The 20,060-nt window shown below is 42.0% G+C and overlaps 1 protein-coding gene across 9 annotated transcripts in view; it reads right to left on the bottom strand.

Annotated features, from left to right (window-relative positions):
• LOC106882469 (cytospin-A) overlaps window positions 1-20,060 on the bottom strand; it is a 121,119-nt gene that overhangs the window by 28,783 nt on the left and 72,276 nt on the right. For all 9 annotated transcript variants that reach the window (XM_089346057.1, XM_089346061.1, XM_089346055.1 and 6 more), the window contains one exon: window positions 1-20,060. This exon is cut by the window's left edge and continues 28,783 nt beyond it. In XM_089346057.1, coding sequence (XP_089202183.1) covers window positions 19,959-20,060 — 102 coding nt within the window. In that variant the 3' untranslated portion in view covers window positions 1-19,958.

Genomic DNA, 20,060 nt, shown 5'->3' with positions numbered 1-20,060 from the left:
AAGCTGCTATTGGGAAGAAAAGAGGGATCTGATAACTGTGAATGCATCAGAGACCCCAGAGATATCACTGACGATGCATCGCAAAACTACAAGCTGCTATTGGGAAGAATAGAGGGATCTGATAACTGTGAATGCATCAGAGACCCCAGAAATATCACTGACGATGCATCTTAAAACTACAAGCTGCTATTGGGAAGAAAAGAGGGATCTGATAACTGTGAATGCATCAGAGACCCCAGAGATATCACTGACGATGCATCGTAAAACTACAAGCTGCTATTGGGAAGAAAAGAGGGATCTGATAACTGTGAATGGATCAGAGATATCACTGACGATGCATCGTAAAACTACAAGCTGCTATTGGGAAGAAAAGAGGGATTTGATAACTGTGAATGCATCAGAGACCCCAGAGATATCACTGACGATGCATCTTAAAACTACAAGCTGCAATTGGGAAGAAAAGAGGGATCTGATAACTGTGAATGCATCAGAGACCCCAGAGATATCACTGACGATGCATCGTAAAACTACAAGCTGCTATTGGGAAGAATAGAGGGATCTGATAACTGTGAATGCATCAGAGACCCCAGAAATATCACTGACGATGCATCTTAAAACTACAAGCTGCTATTGGGAAGAAAAGAGGGATCTGATAACTGTGAATGCATCAGAGACCCCAGAGATATCACTGACGATGCATCTTAAAACTACAAGCTGCTATTGGGAAGAAAAGAGGGATCTGATAACTGTGAATGGATCAGAGACCCCAGAAATATCACTGACGATGCATCTTAAAACTACAAGCTGCTATTTGGAAGAATAGAGGGATCTGATAACTGTGAATGGATCAGAGACCCCAGAAATATCACTGACGATGCATCTTAAAACTACAAGCTGCTATTGGGAAGAATAGAGGGATCTGATAACTGTGAATGGATCAGAGACCCCAGAAATATCACTGACGATGCATCTTAAAACTACAAGCTGCTATTGGGAAGAATAGAGGGATCTGATAACTGTGAATGCATCAGAGACCCCAGAGATATCACTGACGATGCATCTTAAAACTACAAGCTGCTATTGGGAAGAAAAGAGGGATCTGATAACTGTGAATGCATCAGAGATATCACTGACGATGCATCTTAAAACTACAAGCTGCTATTGGGAAGAATAGAGGGATCTGATAACTGTGAATGCATCAGAGACCCCAGAAATATCACTGACGATGCATCTTAAAACTACAAGCTGCTATTGGGAAGAAAAGAGGGATCTGATAACTGTGAATGCATCAGAGACCCCAGAGATATCACTGACGATGCATCGTAAAACTACAAGCTGCTATTGGGAAGAAAAGAGGGATCTGATAACTGTGAATGGATCAGAGATATCACTGACGATGCATCGTAAAACTACAAGCTGCTATTGGGAAGAAAAGAGGGATTTGATAACTGTGAATGCATCAGAGACCCCAGAGATATCACTGACGATGCATCTTAAAACTACAAGCTGCAATTGGGAAGAAAAGAGGGATCTGATAACTGTGAATGCATCAGAGACCCCAGAGATATCACTGACGATGCATCGTAAAACTACAAGCTGCTATTGGGAAGAATAGAGGGATCTGATAACTGTGAATGCATCAGAGACCCCAGAAATATCACTGACGATGCATCTTAAAACTACAAGCTGCTATTGGGAAGAAAAGAGGGATCTGATAACTGTGAATGCATCAGAGACCCCAGAGATATCACTGACGATGCATCTTAAAACTACAAGCTGCTATTGGGAAGAAAAGAGGGATCTGATAACTGTGAATGGATCAGAGACCCCAGAAATATCACTGACGATGCATCTTAAAACTACAAGCTGCTATTTGGAAGAATAGAGGGATCTGATAACTGTGAATGGATCAGAGACCCCAGAAATATCACTGACGATGCATCTTAAAACTACAAGCTGCTATTGGGAAGAATAGAGGGATCTGATAACTGTGAATGGATCAGAGACCCCAGAAATATCACTGACGATGCATCTTAAAACTACAAGCTGCTATTGGGAAGAATAGAGGGATCTGATAACTGTGAATGCATCAGAGACCCCAGAGATATCACTGACGATGCATCTTAAAACTACAAGCTGCTATTGGGAAGAAAAGAGGGATCTGATAACTGTGAATGGATCAGAGACCCCAGAAATATCACTGACGATGCATCTTAAAACTACAAGCTGCTATTGGGAAGAAAAGAGGGATCTGATAACTGTGAATGCATCAGAGACCCCAGAGATATCACTGACGATGCTGCTATTGGGAAGAATAGAGGGATCTGATAACTGCGAATGGATCAGAGACCCCAGAAATATCACTGACGATGCATCTTAAAACTACAAGCTGCTATTGGGAAGAAAAGAGGGATCTGATAACTGTGAATGCATCAGGGACCCCAGAAATATCACTGACGATGCTGCTATTGGGAAGAATAGAAAGATCTGATAACTGCGAATGGATCAGAGACCCCAGAAATATCACTGACGATGCATCTTAAAACTACAAGCTGCTATTGGGAAGAAAAGAGGGATCTGATAACTGTGAATGCATCAGAGACCCCAGAAATATCACTGACGATGCATCTTAAAACTACAAGCTGCTATTGGGAAGAATAGAGGGATCTGATAACTGTGAATGGATCAGAGACCCCAGAAATATCACTGACGATGCATCTTAAAACTACAAGCTGCTATTGGGAAGAAAAGAGGGATCTGATAACTGTGAATGCATCAGAGACACCAGAGATATCACTGACGATGCATCTTAAAACTACAAGCTGCTATTGGGAAGAATAGAGGGATCTGATAACTGTGAATGCATCAGAGACCCCAGAGATATCACTAACGATGCATCTTAAAACTACAAGCTGCTATTGGGAAGAAAAGAGGGATCTGATAACTGTGAATGCATCAGAGACCCCAGAGATATCACTGACGATGCTGCTATTGGGAAGAATAGAGGGATCTGATAACTGCGAATGGATCAGAGACCCCAGAAATATCACTGACGATGCATCTTAAAACTACAAGCTGCTATTGGGAAGAAAAGAGGGATCTGATAACTGTGAATGCATCAGGGACCCCAGAAATATCACTGACGATGCTGCTATTGGGAAGAATAGAAAGATCTGATAACTGCGAATGGATCAGAGACCCCAGAAATATCACTGACGATGCATCTTAAAACTACAAGCTGCTATTGGGAAGAAAAGAGGGATCTGATAACTGTGAATGCATCAGAGACCCCAGAAATATCACTGACGATGCATCTTAAAACTACAAGCTGCTATTGGGAAGAATAGAGGGATGTGATAACTGTGAATGGATCAGAGACCCCAGAAATATCACTGACGATGCATCTTAAAACTACAAGCTGCTATTGGGAAGAAAAGAGGGATCTGATAACTGTGAATGCATCAGAGACACCAGAGATATCACTGACGATGCATCTTAAAACTACAAGCTGCTATTGGGAAGAATAGAGGGATCTGATAACTGTGAATGCATCAGAGACCCCAGAGATATCACTAACGATGCATCTTAAAACTACAAGCTGCTATTGGGAAGAAAAGAGGGATCTGATAACTGTGAATGGATCAGAGACCCCAGAAATATCACTGACGATGCATCTTAAAACTACAAGCTGCTATTGGGAAGAATAGAGGGATCTGATAACTGTGAATGCATCAGAGACCCCAGAGATATCACTGACGATGCATCTTAAAACTACAAGCTGCTATTGGGAAGAAAAGAGGGATCTGATAACTGTGAATGGATCAGAGACCCCAGAGATATCACTGACGATGCATCTTAAAACTACAAGCTGCTATTGGGAAGAATAGAGGGATGTGATAACTGTGAATGCATCAGAGATATCACTGACGATGCATCTTAAAACTACAAGCTGCTATTGGGAAGAATAGAGGGATCTGATAACTGTGAATGCATCAGAGACCCCAGAGATATCACTGACGATGCATCGTAAAACTACAAGCTGCTATTGGGAAGAAAAGAGGGATCTGATAACTGTGAATGCATCAGAGACCCCAGAGATATCACTGACGATGCATCTTAAAACTACAAGCTGCTATTGGGAAGAATAGAGGGATGTGATAACTGTGAATGCATCAGAGACCCCAGAGATATCACTGACGATGCATCGTAAAACTACAAGCTGCTATTGGGAAGAAAAGAGGGATCTGATAACTGTGAATGCATCAGAGATATCACTAACGATGCATCTTAAAACTACAAGCTGCTATTGGGAAGAATAGAGGGATGTGATAACTGTGAATGCATCAGAGACCCCAGAAATATCACTGACGATGCATCTTAAAACTACAAGCTGCTATTGGGAAGAAAAGAGGGATCTGATAACTGTGAATGCATCAGAGACCCCAGAGATATCACTGACGATGCATCTTAAAACTACAAGCTGCTATTGGGAAGAATAGAGGGATCTGATAACTGTGAATGCATCAGAGACCCCAGAGATATCACTGACGATGCATCGTAAAACTACAAGCTGCTATTGGGAAGAAAAGAGGGATCTGATAACTGTGAATGCATCAGAGACCCCAGAGATATCACTGACGATGCATCTTAAAACTACAAGCTGCTATTGGGAAGAATAGAGGGATCTGATAACTGTGAATGGATCAGAGACCCCAGAGATATCACTGACGATGCATCGTAAAACTACAAGCTGCTATTGGGAAGAAAAGAGGGATCTGATAACTGTGAATGCATCAGAGACCCCAGAGATATCACTGACGATGCATCGCAAAACTACAAGCTGCTATTGGGAAGAATAGAGGGATCTGATAACTGTGAATGCATCAGAGACCCCAGAAATATCACTGACGATGCATCTTAAAACTACAAGCTGCTATTGGGAAGAAAAGAGGGATCTGATAACTGTGAATGCATCAGAGACCCCAGAGATATCACTGACGATGCATCGTAAAACTACAAGCTGCTATTGGGAAGAAAAGAGGGATCTGATAACTGTGAATGGATCAGAGATATCACTGACGATGCATCGTAAAACTACAAGCTGCTATTGGGAAGAAAAGAGGGATTTGATAACTGTGAATGCATCAGAGACCCCAGAGATATCACTGACGATGCATCTTAAAACTACAAGCTGCTATTGGGAAGAATAGAGGGATCTGATAACTGTGAATGGATCAGAGACCCCAGAAATATCACTGACGATGCATCTTAAAACTACAAGCTGCTATTGGGAAGAAAAGAGGGATCTGATAACTGTGAATGCATCAGAGACCCCAGAGATATCACTGACGATGCATCTTAAAACTACAAGCTGCTATTGGGAAGAATAGAGGGATCTGATAACTGTGAATGCATCAGAGACCCCAGAGATATCACTAACGATGCATCTTAAAACTACAAGCTGCTATTGGGAAGAATAGAGGGATCTGATAACTGTGAATGCATCAGAGACCCCAGAGATATCACTGACGATGCATCTTAAAACTACAAGCTGCTATTGGGAAGAAAAGAGGGATCTGATAACTGTGAATGCATCAGAGACCCCAGAAATATCACTGGCGATGCATCTTAAAACTACAAGCTGCTATTGGGAAGAATAGAGGGATGTGATAACTGTGAATGCATCAGAGACCCCAGAGATATCACTGACGATGCATCGTAAAACTACAAGCTGCTATTGGGAAGAAAAGAGGGATCTGATAACTGTGAATGGATCAGAGATATCACTGACGATGCATCGTAAAACTACAAGCTGCTATTGGGAAGAAAAGAGGGATCTGATAACTGTGAATGCATCAGAGACCCCAGAAATATCACTGACGATGCATCTTAAAACTACAAGCTGCTATTGGGAAGAAAAGAGGGATCTGATAACTGTGAATGGATCAGAGACCCCAGAGATATCACTGACGATGCATCTTAAAACTACAAGCTGCTATTGGGAAGAATAGAGGGATGTGATAACTGTGAATGCATCAGAGACCCCAGAGATATCACTGACGATGCATCGTAAAACTACAAGCTGCTATTGGGAAGAAAAGAGGGATCTGATAAGAGTGAATGCATCAGAGATATCACTAACGATGCATCTTAAAACTACAAGCTGCTATTGGGAAGAATAGAGGGATCTGATAACTGTGAATGCATCAGAGACCCCAGAGATATCACTGACGATGCATCGTAAAGCTGCTATTGGGAAGAATAGAGGGATCTGATAACTGTGAATGCATCAGAGACCCCAGAAATATCACTGACGATGCATCGTAAAACTACAAGCTGCTATTGGGAAGAAAAAAGGGATCTGATAACTGTGAATGCATCAGAGACCCCAGAGATATCACTGACGATGCATCGTAAAACTACAAGCTGCTATTGGGAAGAATAGAGGGATCTGATAACTGTGAATGCATCAGAGACCCCAGAAATATCACTGACGATGCATCTTAAAACTACAAGCTGCTATTGGGAAGAAAAGAGGGATCTGATAACTGTGAATGCATCAGAGACCCCAGAGATATCACTGACGATGCATCTTAAAACTACAAGCTGCTATTGGGAAGAATAGAGGGATGTGATAACTGTGAATGCATCAGAGATATCACTGACGATGCATCTTAAAACTACAAGCTGCTATTGGGAAGAATAGAGGGATCTGATAACTGTGAATGCATCAGAGACCCCAGAGATATCACTGACGATGCATCGTAAAACTACAAGCTGCTATTGGGAAGAAAAGAGGGATCTGATAACTGTGAATGCATCAGAGACCCCAGAGATATCACTGACGATGCATCTTAAAACTACAAGCTGCTATTGGGAAGAAAAGAGGGATCTGATAACTGTGAATGCATCAGAGACCCCAGAGATATCACTGACGATGCATCTTAAAACTACAAGCTGCTATTGGGAAGAAAAGAGGGATCTGATAACTGTGAATGCATCAGAGACCCCAGAAATATCACTGACGATGCATCTTAAAACTACAAGCTGCTATTGGGAAGAATAGAGGGATCTGATAACTGTGAATGGATCAGAGACCCCAGAAATATCACTGACGATGCATCTTAAAACTACAAGCTGCTATTGGGAAGAAAAGAGGGATCTGATAACTGTGAATGGATCAGAGACCCCAGAAATATCACTGACGATGCATCTTAAAACTACAAGCTGCTATTGGGAAGAATAGAGGGATCTGATAACTGTGAATGCATCAGAGACCCCAGAAATATCACTGACGATGCATCTTAAAACTACAAGCTGCTATTGGGAAGAAAAGAGGGATCTGATAACTGTGAATGCATCAGAGACCCCAGAGATATCACTGACGATGCTGCTATTGGGAAGAATAGAGGGATCTGATAACTGCGAATGGATCAGAGACCCCAGAAATATCACTGACGATGCATCTTAAAACTACAAGCTGCTATTGGGAAGAAAAGAGGGATCTGATAACTGTGAATGCATCAGGGACCCCAGAAATATCACTGACGATGCTGCTATTGGGAAGAATAGAAAGATCTGATAACTGCGAATGGATCAGAGACCCCAGAAATATCACTGACGATGCATCTTAAAACTACAAGCTGCTATTGGGAAGAAAAGAGGGATCTGATAACTGTGAATGCATCAGAGACCCCAGAAATATCACTGACGATGCATCTTAAAACTACAAGCTGCTATTGGGAAGAATAGAGGGATCTGATAACTGTGAATGGATCAGAGACCCCAGAAATATCACTGACGATGCATCTTAAAACTACAAGCTGCTATTGGGAAGAAAAGAGGGATCTGATAACTGTGAATGCATCAGAGACCCCAGAGATATCACTGACGATGCATCTTAAAACTACAAGCTGCTATTGGGAAGAATAGAGGGATCTGATAACTGTGAATGCATCAGAGACCCCAGAGATATCACTAACGATGCATCTTAAAACTACAAGCTGCTATTGGGAAGAATAGAGGGATCTGATAACTGTGAATGCATCAGAGACCCCAGAGATATCACTGACGATGCATCTTAAAACTACAAGCTGCTATTGGGAAGAAAAGAGGGATCTGATAACTGTGAATGCATCAGAGACCCCAGAAATATCACTGGCGATGCATCTTAAAACTACAAGCTGCTATTGGGAAGAATAGAGGGATGTGATAACTGTGAATGCATCAGAGACCCCAGAGATATCACTGACGATGCATCGTAAAACTACAAGCTGCTATTGGGAAGAAAAGAGGGATCTGATAACTGTGAATGGATCAGAGATATCACTGACGATGCATCGTAAAACTACAAGCTGCTATTGGGAAGAAAAGAGGGATCTGATAACTGTGAATGCATCAGAGACCCCAGAAATATCACTGACGATGCATCTTAAAACTACAAGCTGCTATTGGGAAGAAAAGAGGGATCTGATAACTGTGAATGCATCAGAGACCCCAGAAATATCACTGACGATGCATCTTAAAACTACAAGCTGCTATTGGGAAGAAAAGAGGGATCTGATAACTGTGAATGGATCAGAGACCCCAGAGATATCACTGACGATGCATCTTAAAACTACAAGCTGCTATTGGGAAGAATAGAGGGATGTGATAACTGTGAATGCATCAGAGACCCCAGAGATATCACTGACGATGCATCGTAAAACTACAAGCTGCTATTGGGAAGAAAAGAGGGATCTGATAAGAGTGAATGCATCAGAGATATCACTAACGATGCATCTTAAAACTACAAGCTGCTATTGGGAAGAATAGAGGGATCTGATAACTGTGAATGCATCAGAGACCCCAGAGATATCACTGACGATGCATCTTAAAACTACAAGCTGCTATTGGGAAGAATAGAGGGATCTGATAACTGTGAATGCATCAGAGACCCCAGAGATATCACTGACGATGCATCGTAAAACTACAAGCTACTATTGGGAAGAATAGAGGGATCTGATAACTGTGAATGCATCAGAGACCCCAGAGATATCACTGACGATGCATCGTAAAACTACAAGCTGCTATTGGGAAGAAAAGAGGGATCTGATAACTGTGAATGCATCAGAGACCCCAGAGATATCACTGACGATGCATCTTAAAACTACAAGCTGCTATTGGGAAGAATAGAGGGATGTGATAACTGTGAATGCATCAGAGACCCCAGAGATATCACTGACGATGCATCGTAAAACTACAAGCTGCTATTGGGAAGAAAAGAGGGATCTGATAACTGTGAATGCATCAGAGATATCACTAACGATGCATCTTAAAACTACAAGCTGCTATTGGGAAGAATAGAGGGATGTGATAACTGTGAATGCATCAGAGACCCCAGAAATATCACTGACGATGCATCTTAAAACTACAAGCTGCTATTGGGAAGAAAAGAGGGATCTGATAACTGTGAATGCATCAGAGACCCCAGAGATATCACTGACGATGCATCTTAAAACTACAAGCTGCTATTGGGAAGAATAGAGGGATCTGATAACTGTGAATGCATCAGAGACCCCAGAGATATCACTGACGATGCATCGTAAAACTACAAGCTGCTATTGGGAAGAAAAGAGGGATCTGATAACTGTGAATGCATCAGAGACCCCAGAGATATCACTGACGATGCATCTTAAAACTACAAGCTGCTATTGGGAAGAATAGAGGGATCTGATAACTGTGAATGGATCAGAGACCCCAGAGATATCACTGACGATGCATCGTAAAACTACAAGCTGCTATTGGGAAGAAAAGAGGGATCTGATAACTGTGAATGCATCAGAGACCCCAGAGATATCACTGACGATGCATCGCAAAACTACAAGCTGCTATTGGGAAGAATAGAGGGATCTGATAACTGTGAATGCATCAGAGACCCCAGAAATATCACTGACGATGCATCTTAAAACTACAAGCTGCTATTGGGAAGAAAAGAGGGATCTGATAACTGTGAATGCATCAGAGACCCCAGAGATATCACTGACGATGCATCGTAAAACTACAAGCTGCTATTGGGAAGAAAAGAGGGATCTGATAACTGTGAATGGATCAGAGATATCACTGACGATGCATCGTAAAACTACAAGCTGCTATTGGGAAGAAAAGAGGGATTTGATAACTGTGAATGCATCAGAGACCCCAGAGATATCACTGACGATGCATCTTAAAACTACAAGCTGCAATTGGGAAGAAAAGAGGGATCTGATAACTGTGAATGCATCAGAGACCCCAGAGATATCACTGACGATGCATCGTAAAACTACAAGCTGCTATTGGGAAGAATAGAGGGATCTGATAACTGTGAATGCATCAGAGACCCCAGAAATATCACTGACGATGCATCTTAAAACTACAAGCTGCTATTGGGAAGAAAAGAGGGATCTGATAACTGTGAATGCATCAGAGACCCCAGAGATATCACTGACGATGCATCTTAAAACTACAAGCTGCTATTGGGAAGAAAAGAGGGATCTGATAACTGTGAATGGATCAGAGACCCCAGAAATATCACTGACGATGCATCTTAAAACTACAAGCTGCTATTTGGAAGAATAGAGGGATCTGATAACTGTGAATGGATCAGAGACCCCAGAAATATCACTGACGATGCATCTTAAAACTACAAGCTGCTATTGGGAAGAATAGAGGGATCTGATAACTGTGAATGGATCAGAGACCCCAGAAATATCACTGACGATGCATCTTAAAACTACAAGCTGCTATTGGGAAGAATAGAGGGATCTGATAACTGTGAATGCATCAGAGACCCCAGAGATATCACTGACGATGCATCTTAAAACTACAAGCTGCTATTGGGAAGAAAAGAGGGATCTGATAACTGTGAATGGATCAGAGACCCCAGAAATATCACTGACGATGCATCTTAAAACTACAAGCTGCTATTGGGAAGAAAAGAGGGATCTGATAACTGTGAATGCATCAGAGACCCCAGAGATATCACTGACGATGCTGCTATTGGGAAGAATAGAGGGATCTGATAACTGCGAATGGATCAGAGACCCCAGAAATATCACTGACGATGCATCTTAAAACTACAAGCTGCTATTGGGAAGAAAAGAGGGATCTGATAACTGTGAATGCATCAGGGACCCCAGAAATATCACTGACGATGCTGCTATTGGGAAGAATAGAAAGATCTGATAACTGCGAATGGATCAGAGACCCCAGAAATATCACTGACGATGCATCTTAAAACTACAAGCTGCTATTGGGAAGAAAAGAGGGATCTGATAACTGTGAATGCATCAGAGACCCCAGAAATATCACTGACGATGCATCTTAAAACTACAAGCTGCTATTGGGAAGAATAGAGGGATCTGATAACTGTGAATGGATCAGAGACCCCAGAAATATCACTGACGATGCATCTTAAAACTACAAGCTGCTATTGGGAAGAAAAGAGGGATCTGATAACTGTGAATGCATCAGAGACACCAGAGATATCACTGACGATGCATCTTAAAACTACAAGCTGCTATTGGGAAGAATAGAGGGATCTGATAACTGTGAATGCATCAGAGACCCCAGAGATATCACTAACGATGCATCTTAAAACTACAAGCTGCTATTGGGAAGAAAAGAGGGATCTGATAACTGTGAATGGATCAGAGACCCCAGAAATATCACTGACGATGCATCTTAAAACTACAAGCTGCTATTGGGAAGAATAGAGGGATCTGATAACTGTGAATGCATCAGAGACCCCAGAGATATCACTGACGATGCATCTTAAAACTACAAGCTGCTATTGGGAAGAAAAGAGGGATCTGATAACTGTGAATGGATCAGAGACCCCAGAGATATCACTGACGATGCATCTTAAAACTACAAGCTGCTATTGGGAAGAATAGAGGGATGTGATAACTGTGAATGCATCAGAGATATCACTGACGATGCATCTTAAAACTACAAGCTGCTATTGGGAAGAATAGAGGGATCTGATAACTGTGAATGCATCAGAGACCCCAGAGATATCACTGACGATGCATCGTAAAACTACAAGCTGCTATTGGGAAGAAAAGAGGGATCTGATAACTGTGAACGCATCAGAGACCCCAGAGATATCACTGACGATGCATCTTAAAACTACAAGCTGCTATTGGGAAGAATAGAGGGATGTGATAACTGTGAATGCATCAGAGACCCCAGAGATATCACTGACGATGCATCGTAAAACTACAAGCTGCTATTGGGAAGAAAAGAGGGATCTGATAACTGTGAATGCATCAGAGATATCACTAACGATGCATCTTAAAACTACAAGCTGCTATTGGGAAGAATAGAGGGATGTGATAACTGTGAATGCATCAGAGACCCCAGAAATATCACTGACGATGCATCTTAAAACTACAAGCTGCTATTGGGAAGAAAAGAGGGATCTGATAACTGTGAATGCATCAGAGACCCCAGAGATATCACTGACGATGCATCTTAAAACTACAAGCTGCTATTGGGAAGAATAGAGGGATCTGATAACTGTGAATGCATCAGAGACCCCAGAGATATCACTGACGATGCATCGTAAAACTACAAGCTGCTATTGGGAAGAAAAGAGGGATCTGATAACTGTGAATGCATCAGAGACCCCAGAGATATCACTGACGATGCATCTTAAAACTACAAGCTGCTATTGGGAAGAATAGAGGGATCTGATAACTGTGAATGGATCAGAGACCCCAGAGATATCACTGACGATGCATCGTAAAACTACAAGCTGCTATTGGGAAGAAAAGAGGGATCTGATAACTGTGAATGCATCAGAGACCCCAGAGATATCACTGACGATGCATCGCAAAACTACAAGCTGCTATTGGGAAGAATAGAGGGATCTGATAACTGTGAATGCATCAGAGACCCCAGAAATATCACTGACGATGCATCTTAAAACTACAAGCTGCTATTGGGAAGAAAAGAGGGATCTGATAACTGTGAATGCATCAGAGACCCCAGAGATATCACTGACGATGCATCGTAAAACTACAAGCTGCTATTGGGAAGAAAAGAGGGATCTGATAACTGTGAATGGATCAGAGATATCACTGACGATGCATCGTAAAACTACAAGCTGCTATTGGGAAGAAAAGAGGGATTTGATAACTGTGAATGCATCAGAGACCCCAGAGATATCACTGACGATGCATCTTAAAACTACAAGCTGCAATTGGGAAGAAAAGAGGGATCTGATAACTGTGAATGCATCAGAGACCCCAGAGATATCACTGACGATGCATCGTAAAACTACAAGCTGCTATTGGGAAGAAAAGAGGGATCTGATAACTGTGAATGCATCAGAGACCCCAGAAATATCACTGACGATGCATCTTAAAACTACAAGCTGCTATTGGGAAGAAAAGAGGGATCTGATAACTGTGAATGCATCAGAGACCCCAGAGATATCACTGACGATGCATCTTAAAACTACAAGCTGCTATTGGGAAGAAAAGAGGGATCTGATAACTGTGAATGGATCAGAGACCCCAGAAATATCACTGACGATGCATCTTAAAACTACAAGCTGCTATTGGGAAGAATAGAGGGATCTGATAACTGTGAATGGATCAGAGACCCCAGAAATATCACTGACGATGCATCTTAAAACTACAAGCTGCTATTGGGAAGAATAGAGGGATCTGATAACTGTGAATGGATCAGAGACCCCAGAAATATCACTGACGATGCATCTTAAAACTACAAGCTGCTATTGGGAAGAATAGAGGGATCTGATAACTGTGAATGCATCAGAGACCCCAGAGATATCACTGACGATGCATCTTAAAACTACAAGCTGCTATTGGGAAGAAAAGAGGGATCTGATAACTGTGAATGGATCAGAGACCCCAGAAATATCACTGACGATGCATCTTAAAACTACAAGCTGCTATTGGGAAGAAAAGAGGGATCTGATAACTGTGAATGCATCAGAGACCCCAGAGATATCACTGACGATGCTGCTATTGGGAAGAATAGAGGGATCTGATAACTGCGAATGGATCAGAGACCCCAGAAATATCACTGACGATGCATCTTAAAACTACAAGCTGCTATTGGGAAGAAAAGAGGGATCTGATAACTGTGAATGCATCAGGGACCCCAGAAATATCACTGACGATGCTGCTATTGGGAAGAATAGAAAGATCTGATAACTGCGAATGGATCAGAGACCCCAGAAATATCACTGACGATGCATCTTAAAACTACAAGCTGCTATTGGGAAGAAAAGAGGGATCTGATAACTGTGAATGCATCAGAGACCCCAGAAATATCACTGACGATGCATCTTAAAACTACAAGCTGCTATTGGGAAGAATAGAGGGATCTGATAACTGTGAATGGATCAGAGACCCCAGAAATATCACTGACGATGCATCTTAAAACTACAAGCTGCTATTGGGAAGAAAAGAGGGATCTGATAACTGTGAATGCATCAGAGACACCAGAGATATCACTGACGATGCATCTTAAAACTACAAGCTGCTATTGGGAAGAATAGAGGGATCTGATAACTGTGAATGCATCAGAGACCCCAGAGATATCACTAACGATGCATCTTAAAACTACAAGCTGCTATTGGGAAGAAAAGAGGGATCTGATAACTGTGAATGGATCAGAGACCCCAGAAATATCACTGACGATGCATCTTAAAACTACAAGCTGCTATTGGGAAGAATAGAGGGATCTGATAACTGTGAATGCATCAGAGACCCCAGAGATATCACTGACGATGCATCTTAAAACTACAAGCTGCTATTGGGAAGAAAAGAGGGATCTGATAACTGTGAATGGATCAGAGACCCCAGAAATATCACTGACGATGCATCTTAAAACTACAAGCTCCTATTGGGAAGAATAGAGGGATCTGATAACTGTGAATGGATCAGAGACCCCAGAAATATCACTGACGATGCATCTTAAAACTACAAGCTGCTATTGGGAAGAAAAGAGGGATCTGATAACTGTGAATGCATCAGAGACCCCAGAGATATCACTGACGATGCTGCTATTGGGAAGAATAGAGGGATCTGATAACTGTGAATGCATCAGAGACCCCAGAGATATCACTGACGATGCATCTTAAAACTACAAGCTGCTATTGGGAAGAAAAGAGGGATCTGATAACTGTGAATGGATCAGAGACCCCAGAAATATCACTGACGATGCATCTTAAAACTACAAGCTCCTATTGGGAAGAATAGAGGGATCTGATAACTGTGAATGGATCAGAGACCCCAGAAATATCACTGACGATGCATCTTAAAACTACAAGCTGCTATTGGGAAGAAAAGAGGGATCTGATAACTGTGAATGCATCAGAGACCCCAGAGATATCACTGACGATGCTGCTATTGGGAAGAATAGAGGGATCTGATAACTGCGAATGGATCAGAGACCCCAGAAATATCACTGACGATGCATCTTAAAACTACAAGCTGCTATTGGGAAGAAAAGAGGGATCTGATAACTGTGAATGCATCAGAGACCCCAGAGATATCACTGACGATGCATCTTAAAACTACAAGCTGCTATTGGGAAGAATAGAGGGATCTGATAACTGTGAATGCATCAGAGACCCCAGAGATATCACTGACGATGCTGCTATTGGGAAGAATAGAGGGATCTGATAACTGCGAATGGATCAGAGACCCCAGAAATATCACTGACGATGCATCTTAAAACTACAAGCTGCTATTGGGAAGAAAAGAGGGATCTGATAACTGCGAATGGATCAGAGACCCCAGAAATATCACTGACGATGCATCTTAAAACTACAAGCTGCTATTGGGAAGAATAGAGGGATCTGATAACTGTGAATGCATCAGAGACCCCAGAGATATCACTGACGATGCATCTTAAAACTACAAGCTGCTATTGGGAAGAAAAGAGGGATCTGATAACTGTGAATGCATCAGAGACCCCAGAAATATCACTGACGATGCATCTTAAAACTACAAGCTGCTATTGGGAAGAATAGAGGGATCTGATAACTGTGAATGGATCAGAGACCCCAGAGATATCACTGACGATGCATCTTAAAACTACAAGCTGCTATTGGGAAGAATAGAGGGATCTGATAACTGCGAAGGCATCAGAGACCCCAGAAATATCACTGACGATGCATCTTAAAACTACAAGCTGCTATTGGGAAGAAAAGAGGGATCTGATAACTGCGAACGGATCAGAGACCCTAGAAATATCACTGACGATGCATCTTAAAACTACAAGCATTCTCAAGAGAGAAAGAGACATTTTTGAATGTTGCAGCGTGAATATTTTATATTTCATTTCCTGTGAAAATTGAAGACTTCTACCTGGATAAGTAATAAATGAAGTAAATATTCCAGCATGACTATCTTTATTATTACTTATGTGTGTGTACCCCCTCCCCTTAAGAATGACCAGTGTGTTGCAGTAAAAGAGTCACTCATGGTCAGAGAGGCTTTCATCCGAGTGTGGATGGATGAGGGCCACTACCCTGACTGGTTATCCTATTAACATAAATTGCATTGAACAAGAAGACACAGAACATCCTGAACTAAAAATAAATAAATGAGATTACAATAATAATCACGAAAAAAAACATTCTATAAAAACAAGTGGAAGAATAAGAGTTGGGATGGAAAGACGAAGTAGCAGGATGGAACCACTGGAAGACCAGAAACAAGAAATGCCTTTTGGTGTTAGTCCTTATCCCCTTACTTGCTGGGGTCGTATCTCACTGGGGCCAATGCTGCCTTTTGTCCTTTTAAGGTCAAAACACTCGTCAGTATTATCAAGCAATCCACCCCCGCCCCCCGCCAAAGGCCATGTCATCACTATGCTAGAAACAGTATTATTCGTCAGGTGGTGAGCTGGCAGAACGGTGAGCAAACTGGACAAAGTGCCTGGTGGTATTCTGCCTGCCACTATTTTCTGAGTTCAAATTCTGCCAAGGTTGACTTGGCCGCTCAACCTTTCTGGGTTGATAAAATAAATATACCAGTGAAACATTGGGGGGAGTCAATGTAATCGACTAGTCCCCTCCTTGTGCCTAGAGTAGAAAGGGTTATGATCACAGGGAGCCGACAGGATCCTTAGCATTTTACTCTGAGTATTTTGGGTTGGTCATCTTGCCTTCCTCTACAATAAATTAATTTACGGGATACGGACTGCAACACACTCCACCTGGCTTATCACAATCCCTGTCTAACTTGATGGATGCTGTCCAAAAGCAGCCAGGATTTGGGTATCACCTGTCAGCAGGTTTGGACATCCATCTTTATGTTCCAAGCTCAAATCCCATCAAGGTTAACTTTGCCTTTCATTCTTTTGGGGGTCAATGAAATAAGTACCAGTTGTGTACTGGGGTTAGTGTAATCACAACCATACCCCTACCCCGGAATTTCAGGCCTTGTGCCAATAACAGAAAGGATTGTCATCATCCTTAAAGGCAGCAAACTAGCAGAATTGTCAGTGTGTCAGATAAAATGCCACCAAGGATGTGAAGGAGGACGAAATGTCAAGTTTAAATCTCCCCGTCGACTTTGTCTTTCATCCTTTTGGAATAAGTGAAGTACTGGGAGCAATATAATCAACTTGTTTCCTTGCGCTTACAGGAGAAAGGATACTATAATCCCTTTAACTCGGTTGAGTACTTTAGCTTGTGCCCTTTGCTGCAGAACAATGTGGCTCACAGATCGAGAAGAAATCAGCCAAGGCATATTTTGCACCAGTCATTCGGTTGTGGCCATGCTGGGGTATCACCTTTAAGAATTTAGTCGAAGAGGTCGACACCAGCACATATTTTTCTAAGTCTGGTATCTATTTTGTCAATCTCTTTCGCTAAACAGCTAATTCACTGGAACACAAACAAACCAACATAGGTTGTCAAGAGTTTGGGGGGGACAGACAGAAACATATACGAAGGGCTCCCACCCAGTGTCTACCGAATTCAATGAGAAGGCTTCAAGTCAGCCTTAGGGATAAAAATGGAACACACTCGCCCATGGTTTTCTGCAATGGAATCGAACCAGAAATCCTGTGGCTGCAAAGCAAGCTTCTTGACCACCCGTCCATGCCAGCCTCTACTTGTATAATGTAAGTTGAGACTTATCTCTGTTGCTTCTCCGAGTATTTTTGCTTGGTCATCTCACTTTCCTCTACAATCAGTTCAATGGGAGTCTGGAATGGGGCACAGACGGCACCTGGCTGACCACAAACCCTGTCTAACTGATGACCGGTATCCAAAAGCAGCTGTGATTTGCGTATCACCTGTCGGCAGGTATGCACTTGGTAGCAAAACACAAGTTCCACCTGGCTAATAGTAGCAGGTGTAAAGAGATTGTTGTAGGGCATCGAGTCATCCTCGTTGCCCACAGCCCCCGTCTAGCTGACCAATGACCCCTGAAACACAGCAAAGCACAAATTCCACTTGGCTGGCAACATTTGCTGCCTAGTCAATCAACGGCACCCGATTTAATTAAAAGCCCCAATTAGATTACACCACCCTGCCATACAACCATTAACACCTGATCCGAAATTAAGAGAAAATAAAAGTGAAGTCTACAAGGGGCCAAAAATTAAGAATGCAGGAGGGAGGGAGTACAGTTGATGGAATGGGGCATGGTTGGAAGAGAAGATGTAGGTGACGAAAACGAGAAGAGACAAAATGATAAGCAGCTTACCTGGGTGCTCCACTGATCCAGCTTAACCCTGGCCCCACCAGCTCATACTTGCTACCCCTTCTGCTCCATGAAATGAACCATTATGAATGCATTCAGGACTTTCCCTACAAACAAAAGACAACTGCCACAACCTGATGGTTTCAAATTTTAGTGCAAGGACACCAATTTCAGGGTGGGAGGGCTGACTGCTGCTAAGCATTTTGCCCCGAATTTCCGCAGAAGCCCTAACAATTTCGAAGGCTGCTTCAGCGATTACTTTATTTCATTAACTCCGAAAGAATGAGAGGAAAAGTTGATCCCAGTGGGATTTGAACTCGGAATTTTGATTGAGAAGATCCTGGAGAAACGCCTCAAAACATTCTGTCCAGCAAGCTGATAAGTTTAGAAAATAACTATAATAGCAACAACAACAACATAATGCTTCGTTTCATAAACTGAGAGAGAGAGAGAGGTTTAAAACTGATTTTCCAAGAATTTAAAATCGAGTTTTAAAATTTCTACCAGGGACTGTAAAGGGTGTCTTTTGGACATAAAGTAACAAAAAAAGAAGAAAAAAAAAGAAAAAACAACAACTACAAGTCACAATGATGGTGATGGTGATGGTTATGATGATGACTGTGGTGGTGATGATATTGATGAGGATGAGGATGAGGATGATGATGATGATGTGTCTACTCCAGCACAACTGGGATAGGACACAAGGCTTTATTTTGCTGTCTGGAAGTTTGCGTCACAGTTGGTCAGCTGCAATGGCTTACTGAGACATATATATATATATATTATATATACACACACACACATGTGTGTGTATATGAGTATATATGAATATACTCACACCCATGAATATATATATATATATATACATATATATACATACATAGAAATGTGTGTGTGTATCAACATCCATGATTGAGAGAAAATGTCTTCATTTCGCTAAGAGAAAGTCACTGGGGTGCCGGGAGTCCCAGCGTACTTCTTCTGTTGATTGCGGTGTCCAGGGTGTTTTTTCTTTAAACTGTTCATATAGTAGTACACAGGCCATACTGCAGCAACCTTTCACCCACACCCACACACACCCATACCAACATACACCCGTGTCAGAAGTTTGACATCATATACTGAACCCCACCCCCCATACACACATTTATTGCCTATATATATATATACATATAGGGGTGAGTCCACGTCCCCATATAGAGAACCCGGCATTGTCGTCCATCAATGAAGATGTGTTGTTGGTTACGATTTGCCGTCCACTTCAAAATGTTTGTAGATTGCTGTCACGTAGGCTATCACTGCTTGCCAATCAGGACGTTCCATAGCGACCATGTCGTTGATATT

The sequence above is a fragment of the Octopus bimaculoides genome, chromosome 30 (genome assembly GCF_046866305.1).
Source record: "Octopus bimaculoides isolate indiv1 chromosome 30, ASM4686630v1, whole genome shotgun sequence".
NCBI lineage: Eukaryota > Metazoa > Mollusca > Cephalopoda > Octopoda > Octopodidae > Octopus > Octopus bimaculoides.
The sequence above is the reverse complement of the archived record's forward strand: the minus strand, read 5'-3'. Positions and strand labels throughout refer to the sequence as shown.